The sequence below is a fragment of the Berghia stephanieae genome, chromosome 4 (assembly GCF_034508935.2).
Source record: "Berghia stephanieae isolate SIO BIC M18660-M18661 chromosome 4, UCSD_Bste_1.3, whole genome shotgun sequence".
NCBI lineage: Eukaryota > Metazoa > Mollusca > Gastropoda > Nudibranchia > Aeolidiidae > Berghia > Berghia stephanieae.
Window position 1 is genome coordinate 19,637,611 of NC_088363.1, and position 12,500 is coordinate 19,650,110.

General features: G+C 35.9%; 2 protein-coding genes across 5 annotated transcripts in view; both read right to left on the reverse strand.

Moving 5' to 3' along the window:
- Nucleotides 1-5,333, reverse strand: part of LOC144970180 (uncharacterized) — a 62,324-nt gene extending 56,991 nt beyond the window's left edge. For 2 of the 3 annotated variants that reach the window (XM_078909553.1, XM_078909552.1), the window contains exon 1: nucleotides 2,647-3,007. Coding sequence is in view for 1 of the 3 variants with exons in the window: in XM_078909551.1 (XP_078765677.1) it covers nucleotides 5,263-5,329 (67 nt within the window). In the remaining 2 variants the exon portion in view is untranslated. Of the gene's footprint in view, nucleotides 1-2,646; nucleotides 3,008-5,262 lie in introns of those variants that run through there. The other variant, XM_078909551.1, reaches the window with a different exon arrangement.
- A 2,561-nt stretch (nucleotides 5,334-7,894) lies between these two features.
- Nucleotides 7,895-12,500, reverse strand: part of LOC144970181 (uncharacterized) — a 35,971-nt gene continuing 31,365 nt past the window's right edge. The window contains exons 20-21 of one of the 2 annotated variants that reach the window (XM_078909556.1): nucleotides 10,855-10,963; nucleotides 7,895-8,827 (exon numbers count right to left, since the gene is read on the reverse strand). In XM_078909556.1, coding sequence (XP_078765682.1) covers nucleotides 8,658-8,827; nucleotides 10,855-10,963 — 279 coding nt within the window. In that variant the 3' untranslated portion in view covers nucleotides 7,895-8,657. The remainder of the gene's footprint in view (nucleotides 8,828-10,854; nucleotides 10,964-12,500) is intronic. The other variant, XM_078909557.1, reaches the window with a different exon arrangement.

Consider the following 12,500-nt stretch of genomic DNA (forward strand, 5'->3'; position numbering starts at 1 on the left):
GTCGGAACTGACGATTGACAAGGCACAGACTTTAACTAGTGATATAGCGTTGTTTGTGGTGAGAAGTCATTATAGAATGGCTTGGCTACCCTCCCCATGTCATTTCCAAAATGTTGATGTCAATTTGAAGATAAGGGTGCCCGACAATACTCGCATATTCTAAAATTGATTGAACAAACATTTAGTAGCAGTGGGCATGAATGCTATTTGGATAGCCTCTCAGATTTCAGTGAATAAACGCACTTGTTCTATTAGCCCTTGATGTTACCTGTGTGATATGTTTGTTCCATTCATTTCATTTTGTTTGTAATTTCCACTCAGAAATATTTTACTGGCTCTCTTCATCAGTTAGTTCATCAATGATCCAGAAGACCTGGAACATATGGCACATCACATCATGACGCATCTGGCCAGAGGTTTCAAGATGGCTTGTGACTATGGAAAACAATTTGCAGATTGGATATTTCCTCATAATATGTCTTTTCTTACATTTAGCGACAATAGTAACACCTTAGCATTAGGTGTGAGAAGAGCGTAAAGAATCTTCTGATTGTTTCTTGTTTAACATTTGTCTGGATACATTTGTACGCATAGATATCCTCTACTTATATTTCAGGTTCTGACTATGTTCTCTGCTAGAAAGCTGAAGAAAATATGATGTCTAATTGCATGTTTAATCTCTTAGTTGTTGGCTCTTCGTCTCTCTCTCTCTTTAATATTGTCTCCTTCTTTCAAGCAAGATCACTTTACCTCTCGCATAATTTCATCATGACTTATTTTCTGACAAACAGACTGGAAGTCATTGTCTTGATCAATGATTTTATGAAACAACTCTGCAGTCAAATCTTCTGATATAGTAACAATGTCGAAACAATCCTCATCCATGAAGCCAGGTTTAGAATAGCGGTTCTCAATTGTGGATTGTGTTACATCCCAGTCATTTTTTAACATGGAGAAAATTTCTCTAAAATTAAATTCATGCATTACTATCTTTTTTTTAAGACAAGTATCAAATTGCAAATTTTTATTAGGAAATGAGCATGCTTATAGGCAAAGTCGTTTTGGGAGAACATGTTAATACAGGAATAAATTAAAATTATTTTTCACACCTAGTAATCATGGGACACCAATTGTCACATTTTATCAAGTTATTGTTATTCCAATAGTTTGCAACAGATTATTCTTTTTTTAATAGACATGAATGCAATTTGAAGTACATTATGGGATTGGTCGTAAATTGACATTTTGAATGAACTTAACTTTGGAGTTAAATTGCCTTTTTTGGTGATCTGCTCTGTTTTATTTATTATCCAGCTAATGACAATTGATTTTCAAATTAAAGGGATGAAAAGGTAACAATATTCATGAAGTTAAAATTAAAAGTAAGTGATGAATCAAAGCGGACGAAGAGGAACATTAAATCATACAGATGCTATGCCATTGTGTTTTTGAAAGTAAAGCAAACAGCAAACAGTGTTAAAGTGTGACAAGAAAACAGATTAAAATCAAAAGCCGAGTTATTCTGACGCTGCTATCGAAAAAAAAAAGAAAGAAATTAATAAAAATAAAAAGAAGGCTGCAGCTATTCGGACTCGAGTCTGAATAGTCTCCAGTGGCTATTCAGACTCGAATTCCAATACGCATGTGCAATCAACCAATTATTCTGACTCAGTCTGAGTAGTCTTTCATGACAGTATAGTTTTTGCTTGTTTATTTGTTGTTGTCTTTTGGGGGTTTTTTTGTTGTTTTTTTTCATATTTTAATTATTGATAATTGCATAAAATTAATTCAAATCAAAATTACGATTTTAGTAGCTATCAAAAGGTAGTTTACACCACTTTATTTGATGAGAAAGACAAAATCATGGATCAATTGGAAGTCCAGATAGAAATTAAAAGAAAAGAGTCAGTCAAAGTAACTGTGGTATAAATGAAATGCCTTTCTAACAACATAACACAATGTCCAAATAAAATCAGGACAAAAATAAATAATTAGAAAATTATATATTATTCTGAAAGTGTGAGACAGGAAACAATCCTTCTACAGTCCAAAGTAGGGATATAAGCTGTCAGTGTGATATGGGCGAGCTCTTTTTCTAGTTCTGTGTTGTGTCTTTTTGGTTATTTGTTAGAGTGTCTGTGTGAATGATGAATGTGTATGTATTCATTTTTTTGAGTTTTCTTATGCCAGTGCTTGGGCGCTCTGTCTTTTATTCCCAACTTTCTATTACAGTTCCATCTTGAGTTTGTGCTATCCTGTCTTTCAACCTCTGTTCCCGTCTTAAGACTTTGGATTTGTTATTTAGGTTTTCTTCTGTTCTCTCTTTGATAGTGCAGCGCGAAGTGCAAAAGTGAACGCGCCATGGAGTATTCGCAATAGCACAACTTTTTGACCAAATCTGTCTTTGTCAACAATGTGGTTAAAAAATGCTTGCTTGATGATTCGTGAGAATTCCCTGTCTGCTCTATTTGAGCATTTACTTTTGCATCGACATCGCGTCTGTAACCCATCAGCTACTGGAGGCTAGCCGACCATTCGGAGAAATAGAGTTCAAGTTCAAGTTTATTTTCCTGAGCGTTCGGAGAAATAGAGCCGGCCTTAAAATTAAAACAATTTGTTAAAAACACCTTTTTACTCATTACATACCTTGTTTTATAAGTCAGGTCCAGGTCCAACAACTTTTAAAATTTCGTCTTTAAAAAGTAGAACTTATAGAATTCCGTTCTTTTGTGAAAATGATGGCGATCACATTGTTATGGTTGTAGTTGTAGTGCGTGTTGTAAAAAGCAGCGCCCATGTCAGCATTCACGAATTATTAGAATCTTGCACAAATAATGATAATATCACAAAATCTAAAGACGAAAATATAATCCTTTTCGGCTGTTACGCTTCAGGTTATTTCGTACACTTTTCATAGTGTGATTGAACAATAAAAAAGTGTGTCGGTTCAGCAGTCAGCAGATTCGTCTGTGTTTTGTTTGTTGACTGTTGTTCTCATGTGACCCCATCCTCTCGTCATGTGACGAGTAAACTAAGTTTTGTAACTCCGCGAAATAATTAAATCACGAATTCAAATATAGACTAACTGAACTGTTATCAATTTGCAACAGGATTAGTCCGTTTTGTGTGTTCATAGCCTACAAACGTTATATTATAATAAATTAATATGCAGCTCTGACATCCGAACCAACAAATGTACTTAGTTTAACATTATTGTAATGGACAATAGTTTGCATCATTTTATATTTTGGAGATTTTCATTACAATGAGCCCATAAGGAATTGGGTGGGTTGTTAACAGGGGCGGGGCTCTATTGGTTGATTTGGTGCCGTGCACCACTTTAGAAATAAAAACAGCATAACTTTTTAAAAATTAAAAAAAAAAAAAAAATTAAGATACATACATACTTCCTTCTAAATAAAACGCGTAATCAGACGGCCAACTACCGTGCCGTGTCTTAATGTCATATTATCGTTGCGTGTGAGGGGTATAGTAGTGACGTAGTCTCACTATCGTTTGGGGCCATGATCAACTGTCTACAACAACTGATTGACCCTGAAAAACTGTTCAACTTTGCCTTCTCAAAAAAGCTGCCTTGACCCTGTATCTTGCTCCATCTATCAATAGCAGTTTGTTTTGTCTACCGTTCGCACATTATGCTATTTATGTCAGTAGGTTAACTCAAGCGGTCCTATTTATAACATCATTTGTCTGAAATAAGGGCAGAGAACCGTGTCCTAAGAAAAAAGAAGCAGCATGCAATTTAAATATATAGATACTAATAAGATACTTGTTTGATAAGATAACTCTCTGTGCTTGTGGATAAAAAGCAACTGATTATTTTATTGTTACTGTGTTTATGTATGTATGTATGTATGTATGTATGTATGTATGTATGTATGTATGTATGTATGTATGTATGTATGTATGTATGTATGTATGTATGTATGTATGTATATATATATATAATATATATATATATATATATATATATATATATATATATGTGTGTGTGTGTGTGTGTGTATGTGTGTATGTGTTAGAGAGAGAGAAAGAAAGAGATAGAGAGTGTGTGTGTGTGTGTGTGTGAGAGAGAGAGAGAGAGAGAGAGAGAGAGAGAGAGAGAGAGAGAGAGAGAGAGAGAGAGAGAGAGAGACAGACAGACAGACAGAGCAAAAAAAAATTCCTTTTTTAAAAAGTACATTTTCTTGTTAATGCTATGCGTTTAGGTAAATACTTAAAACATTTGCCCGCCAGATGACACATACCAATATACGAAGCCATGCGTAACCTTAAATGTATATAGTCTGGCGGTGTGAAAATAATGACAATGAGCGGACTTACGTCATCTTCATTTGCTATGTAGCTAGTGTCGTATTTAAATCTCTGAACTTGGTACCATCATATACTGTGATGACGTCACGCACTGGTTACCATACCTGCAAATATGTGCAGGTTGCCTACAATACAAATTCAACGCTTTTGAAATATATTTTTATATTAAGTTACTAACGACAATATTCAAAGGTGGGGGCGGGGGGGGGGGCAAACTTTAGCACTTATATAGAACGGTTTCCTCACAGCAATGCATAACACATAGGACAAGAAATAACGCCCGTTAGGCGAAATCATGATTTTTGTCGACAAAGGCAACCGGCCACATATTATTCATTTTACACCTGAGTGCTGTGAGACAATGTGGATAGCTAGCCTTTTCCAAAGACTCAACTTTGCGCCGCTCATAGCCGGACTCGAACCCGGGACCTACTTCTCCGAAGAACCCACAACCGTAAAGCCGCACAAAATTGTAAATATTTTTTTTCATGTAAAGCACCGTAAAAACTGAAGTCCATAAAGATTTTCAGTATTATTTCATTATATAGTAATAATTACAATAATAAACTTTACTCCGACATGATACAATTTTGAGACAAAAAGTCACAAATATCCATCACAACTTTTACAAAATTTGAAAATTTTGACGTATGCCGTTATGTTTGCAATTTAATAGGGAATGAGATTAGCGTAAGAGTAGCGTCCCTTGATTGGACGTCACCGGCGGAAAAGCTATTAGAGAGAGAACGTCATGTTGGTTGTGCGCATGCGTCTCTAGTCCTCGCTTCCGGAGACACTTCACCGAAAGCGAGGACGAGAGACACGCATGCGCAAAACCATGTTGACGTTCTCTCTGTAAGGTGATGTCCAATCAAGGGACGCTACTCTTCCGCTAATCTCATTCCCAATGTTTTCATAAACAATCACATTGAAACAGCTCAATTGACGGTAGGGCTTGTAAAAATGACAGAAAGTTAGCATAATTCCTTCCCATAGGCAGGATGGTTTTCACAACAAAGCACTGCTGTTACGAAGCGTAATGTCATGGTTTTCACTCGTAGAAGGTCTTGTGCTGACTCAACCCTTTGCAATCAGGGTTCATTTTTACTTTAACCCTCTCCTAACCAACCATAGGAAAATCGTCACATTCGTTACGATGAATTAACATTTTTCTCATTGAGATGTCATTTGAAAGTCACAAAATTTGAAGAAATTTTATGTTATAGTTATAAGAACTAAAAATTATATAGTATGTTCTAGTCCCCGTTGGGTTAGAGTTTTAAAATCCTATATTATGCTGTGTTCTAATGACGTTTTGGGGAACATCCATGAAATGGTCAGTAAGGAGAGAGTTAAACCTAATAAAAAAATATACTGTTTTTACAGCGGTGCGTTTCAATGACGCAGGTGTGCGTCTAATCAAATAAGTAACGAGAAAAAGCATGATTTGAACTAAATTCATTCTCGCAGTGAAATGTTCAATTTCCCGGCCCTAAGGTAGAATCACAAAGGAATAATGCTATCTTCATTCTGATAAGAGCTTAGTACGAAATCTCAAATAGACAATGGGGTTAATCTATATCCAGTCTTTATCTCATCTCAGGCATTAACCATATTATGGTTATGGTTTAGTTCTGTTCAACCATTGGATCTTTGCTAACAGTGAACAGGATGCTTTCTTTATCGTAAACAAACCGATGGGACAAGGTTAATATATTACTCCCTTTATCTTTATCTCCATTTTATTGACTCATTTAGGCACCTCTATTTATTAGTTTTAAAATATTACCAGTTACGAAAGTTGAGACCAATTTTCATGGTGCGGGTTATTTTGAACATTTTTGCGCAAAGCCAATGACTCGAGCACGGATAAAATCAAATTACGAATAACATTTCAGGGTGGTCACTCATAAATGAAAATCAGTTTAAAAGGCCCGAAATCGAGATCACTAGTTTCGTTAAAGAAGAGATTAACTTTATCATTTGCATATATAAAAATATAAGGTTTTCCTTTTTTAATTTTTTTTTTAATTTTTAAAAATTATTATTATTAATTTGTTTTAGGGGAGAGGATCCAAATGGAATTCCATGTATTATAACAAACCTTGATTTTGTTTCTCAAATCCAAATTGGGTTGTTTCAATTGATCTTCTCTCTACAAACCCGTGAGGCCTTGTTCAAAAGAACATATTAAAATTCAATAGAAACCTCACATTTTTTATAATGGCTTCTTCTTTAATTTTGAATATAAAATCCCAGCGTTATTTTGCACAAGTATTGCAATATTCCGTTGAAACGGTTGATGGTGATAAGGACACAGAGACAAAGGTTCTATCTGTATTATCTCAATTTCCGAAAATTTGTGAATTTTCTTCATTACGGTGTCCAGGAACTCTAAGCCCACAATCTACACAAGTTTAAACAATAATCTTCAGGAAGAAAAAAAAAAAACAACGTCCCCAAAGATATATTTTGTTAGTTTGCGATCATTCGATAAAAGAAATCTCAGCATATGGTGTCTTGCAAACAACGTTTAATATTTATATACAATTCTGAAATATTAATCAATATTTCTAAGCATAATTGGGATGTACGATATCTTGCAAAAATCATTTCTTCTTCTTCTTCTTCTTCTTCTTCTTCTTCTTCTTCTTCTTCTTCTTCTTCTTCTTCTTCTTCTTCTTCTTCTTCTTCTTCTTCTTCTTCTTCTTCATGGCTATGTGGTCTAGTCGTATGACACTTGCTTTCGGTTCAGAAGGTCCTGGGTTCGAGCCTCGCTCGGCGCATAGTTGCGTCCTTGGAGAAGGCTCTTTACGCACATTCTCTCACCGTACTCAGGTGTAAAATGAGTACCTGGCTGTTAGCAGCGTTGTTTCTGTCCGAAAAAAATGTAATATCGCCTAACAGGCTTCATGTCCCGTCCTAAATGTTTAATGTTGCTTTTGGCCTTCGACCCCTTGTAAAGCGCTTTGAGCACGTTAAGTGGGTATTGCGCTGTATAAAAGGTCTATTTATTCTTCTTCTTCTTCTTCTTCTTCTTCTTCTTCTTCTTCTTCTTCTTCTTCTTCTTCTTCTTCTTCTTCTTCTTCTTCTTTATTACAATCGTCGTTAAGGGTCAAGTTTTCCTCATTTCTAGAGTTGATCCAGGAAGTTTTGCCATGAATCGTCGGGTTAGATTAGGTCAGGTTCTTTGTTATTCTTTGTTTTATTTTCTGTTTTCTTTTTTTTTTTAAACGTTTATAGTATATAAAAGTACAACATCCTGATCAACAAGCAAACATAGACACATGCTTATATTTGCAATATTACTATATACAGCTGTCTCTTGTTGCCTTATGTTTTGTCATGAGCTTGAATATTGTACCTTTGTCCTCTGTCAGTAAAGCCCGAAAAGTGCAGCGACATGCATCCTTACACCATTCTACCATTATATTATGATTAAAAGATGTATCTGGTCTATGCAACATTTATTACGCGTATTATGACGAAACTATACACTGCTAATATTTATATTTACTATGGTCTTTAACAAGCATATATGGGTCGCAAAACAACCTGGTGAAATTTATCATATAATCGTTTATTCATTAATATAACATTATCATCATCTGTTTTGCTAATATTTAATAATGACATAAATTAAGCATCAATATAGAACTTATTAATGGAAATAATGCATTTATAAACATACATACACATATACAAACACACGCACACAAACACACACGCACATTTACACTTTCAACTACATCAAGTTTCAAGATCTCAGACATTTTCTCCCTCAATAAAGAAAGGCCTATCTACAGCTAATAACAGAATAAATGAAAAAGACTTTCTACTCTTACTACTACACACATGGCATTCGGCTGAAGAGGACAGATTCGAAGGTCTCGGGATTCGAGACTTAAGCGGTCATAGTGTATTAATACAAGCAAGCAGCAGGCACGCACACACACACGCACACACACACACATACACACATACATACATACACACACAATCTCTCTCTCTCTCTCTCTCTCTCTCTATCTCTCTCTCTCTCTCTTTCTCTCTCTCTCTCTCTCTCTCTCTCTCTGTCTGTCTCTCTTTGTCTGTCTCTCATTCTTTCTCTCTATCTCTCACTCACTCTTTTTCTTTCACATACAGATTGTCATCATGAGAAGCAAAATCTATTGATAGTTCATTGTTAAAGTATTACCTTTTTACCGTTACATTTTCATGATATTGATACGATATAGCATACATTGTTGCTTTTGATTTCATTGTGATATACGTTTCATATATGTCAATTTTGTATATTTATTTATAATGTGCATTGAACATCACACAGGATAGAAGAAGTTCTGCGAAGATGAACCTGTGACAGATGCAACTGTTGTTGGCACTGCAGTGGTCATCGAATCTGAAACATCCTCCGACTTCAACTCGTCAGGGGTTAACATGAAATAGTACATCAACATCAGCAGGAAATGAAGACTGACCACAACTGTCCCTGTTTAATATAATATTAAATTGAATAGTGATAGATCATAGAAGGGGTAAAGTGGTCTTTTCGGAGCTGTTAAGTTATGCTTAGGAGTCCAGATTGCTCAGTGGGTAGAGCACTCGCGTAACAAGCAAAGGGACCCAGATTGATCCCTGGTGCAGTCGACATTTTTTTCTGACCCCACCCACTTGTCCACCCAGCAGTGATTGAATCTGTTTGACTTGGCGGAAAGTACTTTGCGATAGACTAGAGTCCTATCCAAAGGGTAGCAAGCAACTGCTATTGTCCGTTTGAAGTTTTAGAAACAGGGATGAACTTCATCCCTATGGACTTAATGGATCTGAAGAACTACTTTAAAAAAAAACAAAAGTTTATGCTGCCTTATTTTTCCAATTTGTGCAGAGAACTTATGTATGACCCATATCTCAAAACGGTATTTTGTTGGGATGAAATTAAAATGGCTAGAAATGGGCGAGGTCATTTTAAGAAGCACTGCTCATTGTCCTCGGCTATTTGGTCTTGTGGTATGACACTCGCCTTCAGATCGGGATCGTCCTGGGTTCGAGCCCCGCTCTGAGTTGCGCATAATTGAGTCATTAGAAAAGGCTCCTTTCTCACAACCTCTCACTGTACTCAGGTGTAAAATAAGTACTTGCCCGTTAATAGCGTTGTCTCTGTCAGAATAAAATTGCAACACCGTCCAACAGCCGTCATGTCTCGTCTTATATGTCGAATGTAGCTGTTGGCCAGAGACCCTTTATCAAGCTGTTTGAGCACGTTTAGTGTATATTGTTTTTTTTTTATAAGCCTTTAATCTTGGGGGTTCAGCGGTACGGTCTTTGATTCATACTCGAAAGGTACCGAGTTCAATCAGCCGCCGCTGCGCTGTATGGTCTTGAGCAAATCACCTCTCCCTGGCTCAATTAGCTCCGCTGTATTGCGGCTGACGCCTGGGTCATTCCAGTCTTCCCTTGGAATAGACACAAGAGACAAATTTCCCCTATGACTAAAGGGAATTTTATTTAATTTATTTTTTTAATATCAATTTCATAATATTGAGGATAGATACAATTGTTAGCATCTGCTCCACCACGACATGAAACCGTCTTGAGGCGGTGGGTCACAGTGTGCCCATGATGAAAGCTAATCATATGTTTTCACCTGGACTCAACCGAAACCATTGACTCAACCCAGCAATTGTTTGAGCAAACAGTGATGTTTTGTCAATTTCATGCATTGACTCAATGAATAAATAAATAGATAAATAAATAAATGAATACATAAATAAATAAATAAATAAATAAATAAATAAATAAATAAATAAATAAATAAATAAAACGTGAGCAATATCCACTAAACAAACTCAAAGCTCTTTACACGGGGTTCCTAGCCAACAGCAAAACTTAACATGTAGGACGAGACATGCCTCTTGTCTGTTAAGCAATATAACATTTTTTCCCCCGAAAGATACACTGCTATTAACCGCCAGGTACTCATTTTACACCTGAGTACGGTGAGAGATGTGAGTAAAGAGCCTTTTCCAAGGACTGAACCAAGGACCTTCCGATCCAAAGACAAGTGTCATGCGACTAGACCACATAAATAGAAAAAAAAATATATATACTCAATGAAAATCTTCCACACACCAAGTCAGGATTGTAAGGAAGACTACAGAAGTGCGGCTATGTGGTCTAGTGGTATGACACTCGCTTTCGGATCGGAAGGTCCTGAGTTCGAGCCTCGCTCGGCGCATAGTTGAGTCCTTGGAAAAGGCTCTTTACTCACATTCTCTCACCGTACTCATGTGTAAAATGAGTACCTGGCCGTTAACAGCGTTGTGTCTGTCGGAAAAAAATGTAATATCGCCTAACAGGCGTCATGTCTCGTTCTACATGTTACATGTTGTTGTTGGTCAGAGATCCCTTGTAGAGCGATCTAAGAACATTAAGTGGATATCGCGCTTTATAAAACCTCAAGTTATTTCTTTTTAAAGCTCAAGTTTACAGAGCAGGACAATGTAAACTTTAGATTACCTTGAAAGTAATCACTTTTACCATCCTGGAAAATGTAGTTTATGATGACCACAGAGAACAACACGGCCCACAAATGCACTTCATTGAACACGAGATGAAAATCCAAATTCTGTGGACGAAGATTGAGTAAATAAAATAAATTAATGTATATCATTTTTGTTCTTTTTCTTAAAGATCAAAATTACTTTATAATATAACATGTAGGCTATCTGGTCTTCTGGTGTGACACTAGCTTTCGAATCGGAAGGTCCTAGGTTTGAGCCCCTCTCTGAGCAGCGCATAGTGGAGTCCTTGGAAACGGCTTTTAATCACATACTCTCACCGTACTTAGGTGCAAAATGAGTAACTGGTCGTAAACAGCGTTGTCTCTGTCGGAGAAAATGTCTCTTCCTACATGCTATGTGTTGCTGTTGGCTAGGGATCCTTTGTAAAGCGCTCTTTACACGTTTTGTGGATATTGCCCAATATAACAGTTCAAGTGTTTTGTGGGGTTTTTGTTTGTTTTATTCTTGGGGGATGGAGGAGGGGGGGGGGAAGAAGAATATTATGAATTAAAATTTCACTGTATCTTTTTACAGCATTTAATTTAAGCAAAGTTGGCCTTTTTATTATACAAATTTAAATGGTCAATAAATCTACATGTAGCAAGCTTTAAAAATCGTTTATATTGCGCTACTCTGAAATTTGTAGTACTCTCATCAATGATTAAATGAAAGTATTTGATACAAAAATGAATAAAGCAGCGTCAAAAATAAACAATAGATCAAACGACAAACGTTTTGGACTTTAAACAAAACTCTTCATCAAGATGTTGGTTAAATAAGATTTTGAGTCTGAAACTTTCCTTGATAATTATATTTTTTAGAAATGTCGTTGTCTGTATTTTTTGGCTTCGTTTTCACATTTTTATTATTTTATGAGTGGAGAACCCGTGGTGTTTATGGTGAAATAGAGGTTATTACGAATAGGTTACAACTATTTTAATCCTTTCTTTAAAAAATATAGCATTGTGGAGAACATTGTGCTTATTTGAGTCAATAAAAAAATTGATACGGCGCACAACTCTACTGAAAGATTTGAAAATTAGAAATGTATTTTTTACAGATAGATAAACAGATAACTTGATTTCCTTTTATAATTTAAAGTCAGTTTGAAAGTTCGTTGAGTCAATCAGATATCATAAAATATGTACCAACGACGACACTTGACTCCCAAAATCAACTAATTTTGACACTGTAAAAAGTTGTCAATTTGCATCATCTATTTATGACATCAAGTATTATTATTACTTCCGTTGTGTTGTTGATTTAGCGGTGATCAGTGTTGTTATGTATGTTCGAATTGCGTGTATGTTTGTGTGTGTGTGTGCGTGTGTGTGTTTGTGTGTGTGTGTGTGTGTTGTGTGTGGTGTATACATGTGTGTGTGTGGGTGTTGGCATTTTTCAGCAAATCGTGGCATTCATAGTGATATTATTCACTTGATCACATGAAGGTATTTCAGTCGCCATTTTTATTCTTTTTTTACTATTAGGGTTAGCTCGAGATCGAGGATATTTCTTTTTCTATTAAGGTTAGTCATACGTCTTAGTAAAGGTGCTAGGATGTTTGTTTTTCCATAAGTTAAGTAAGTAAAGGGGAGACATTCT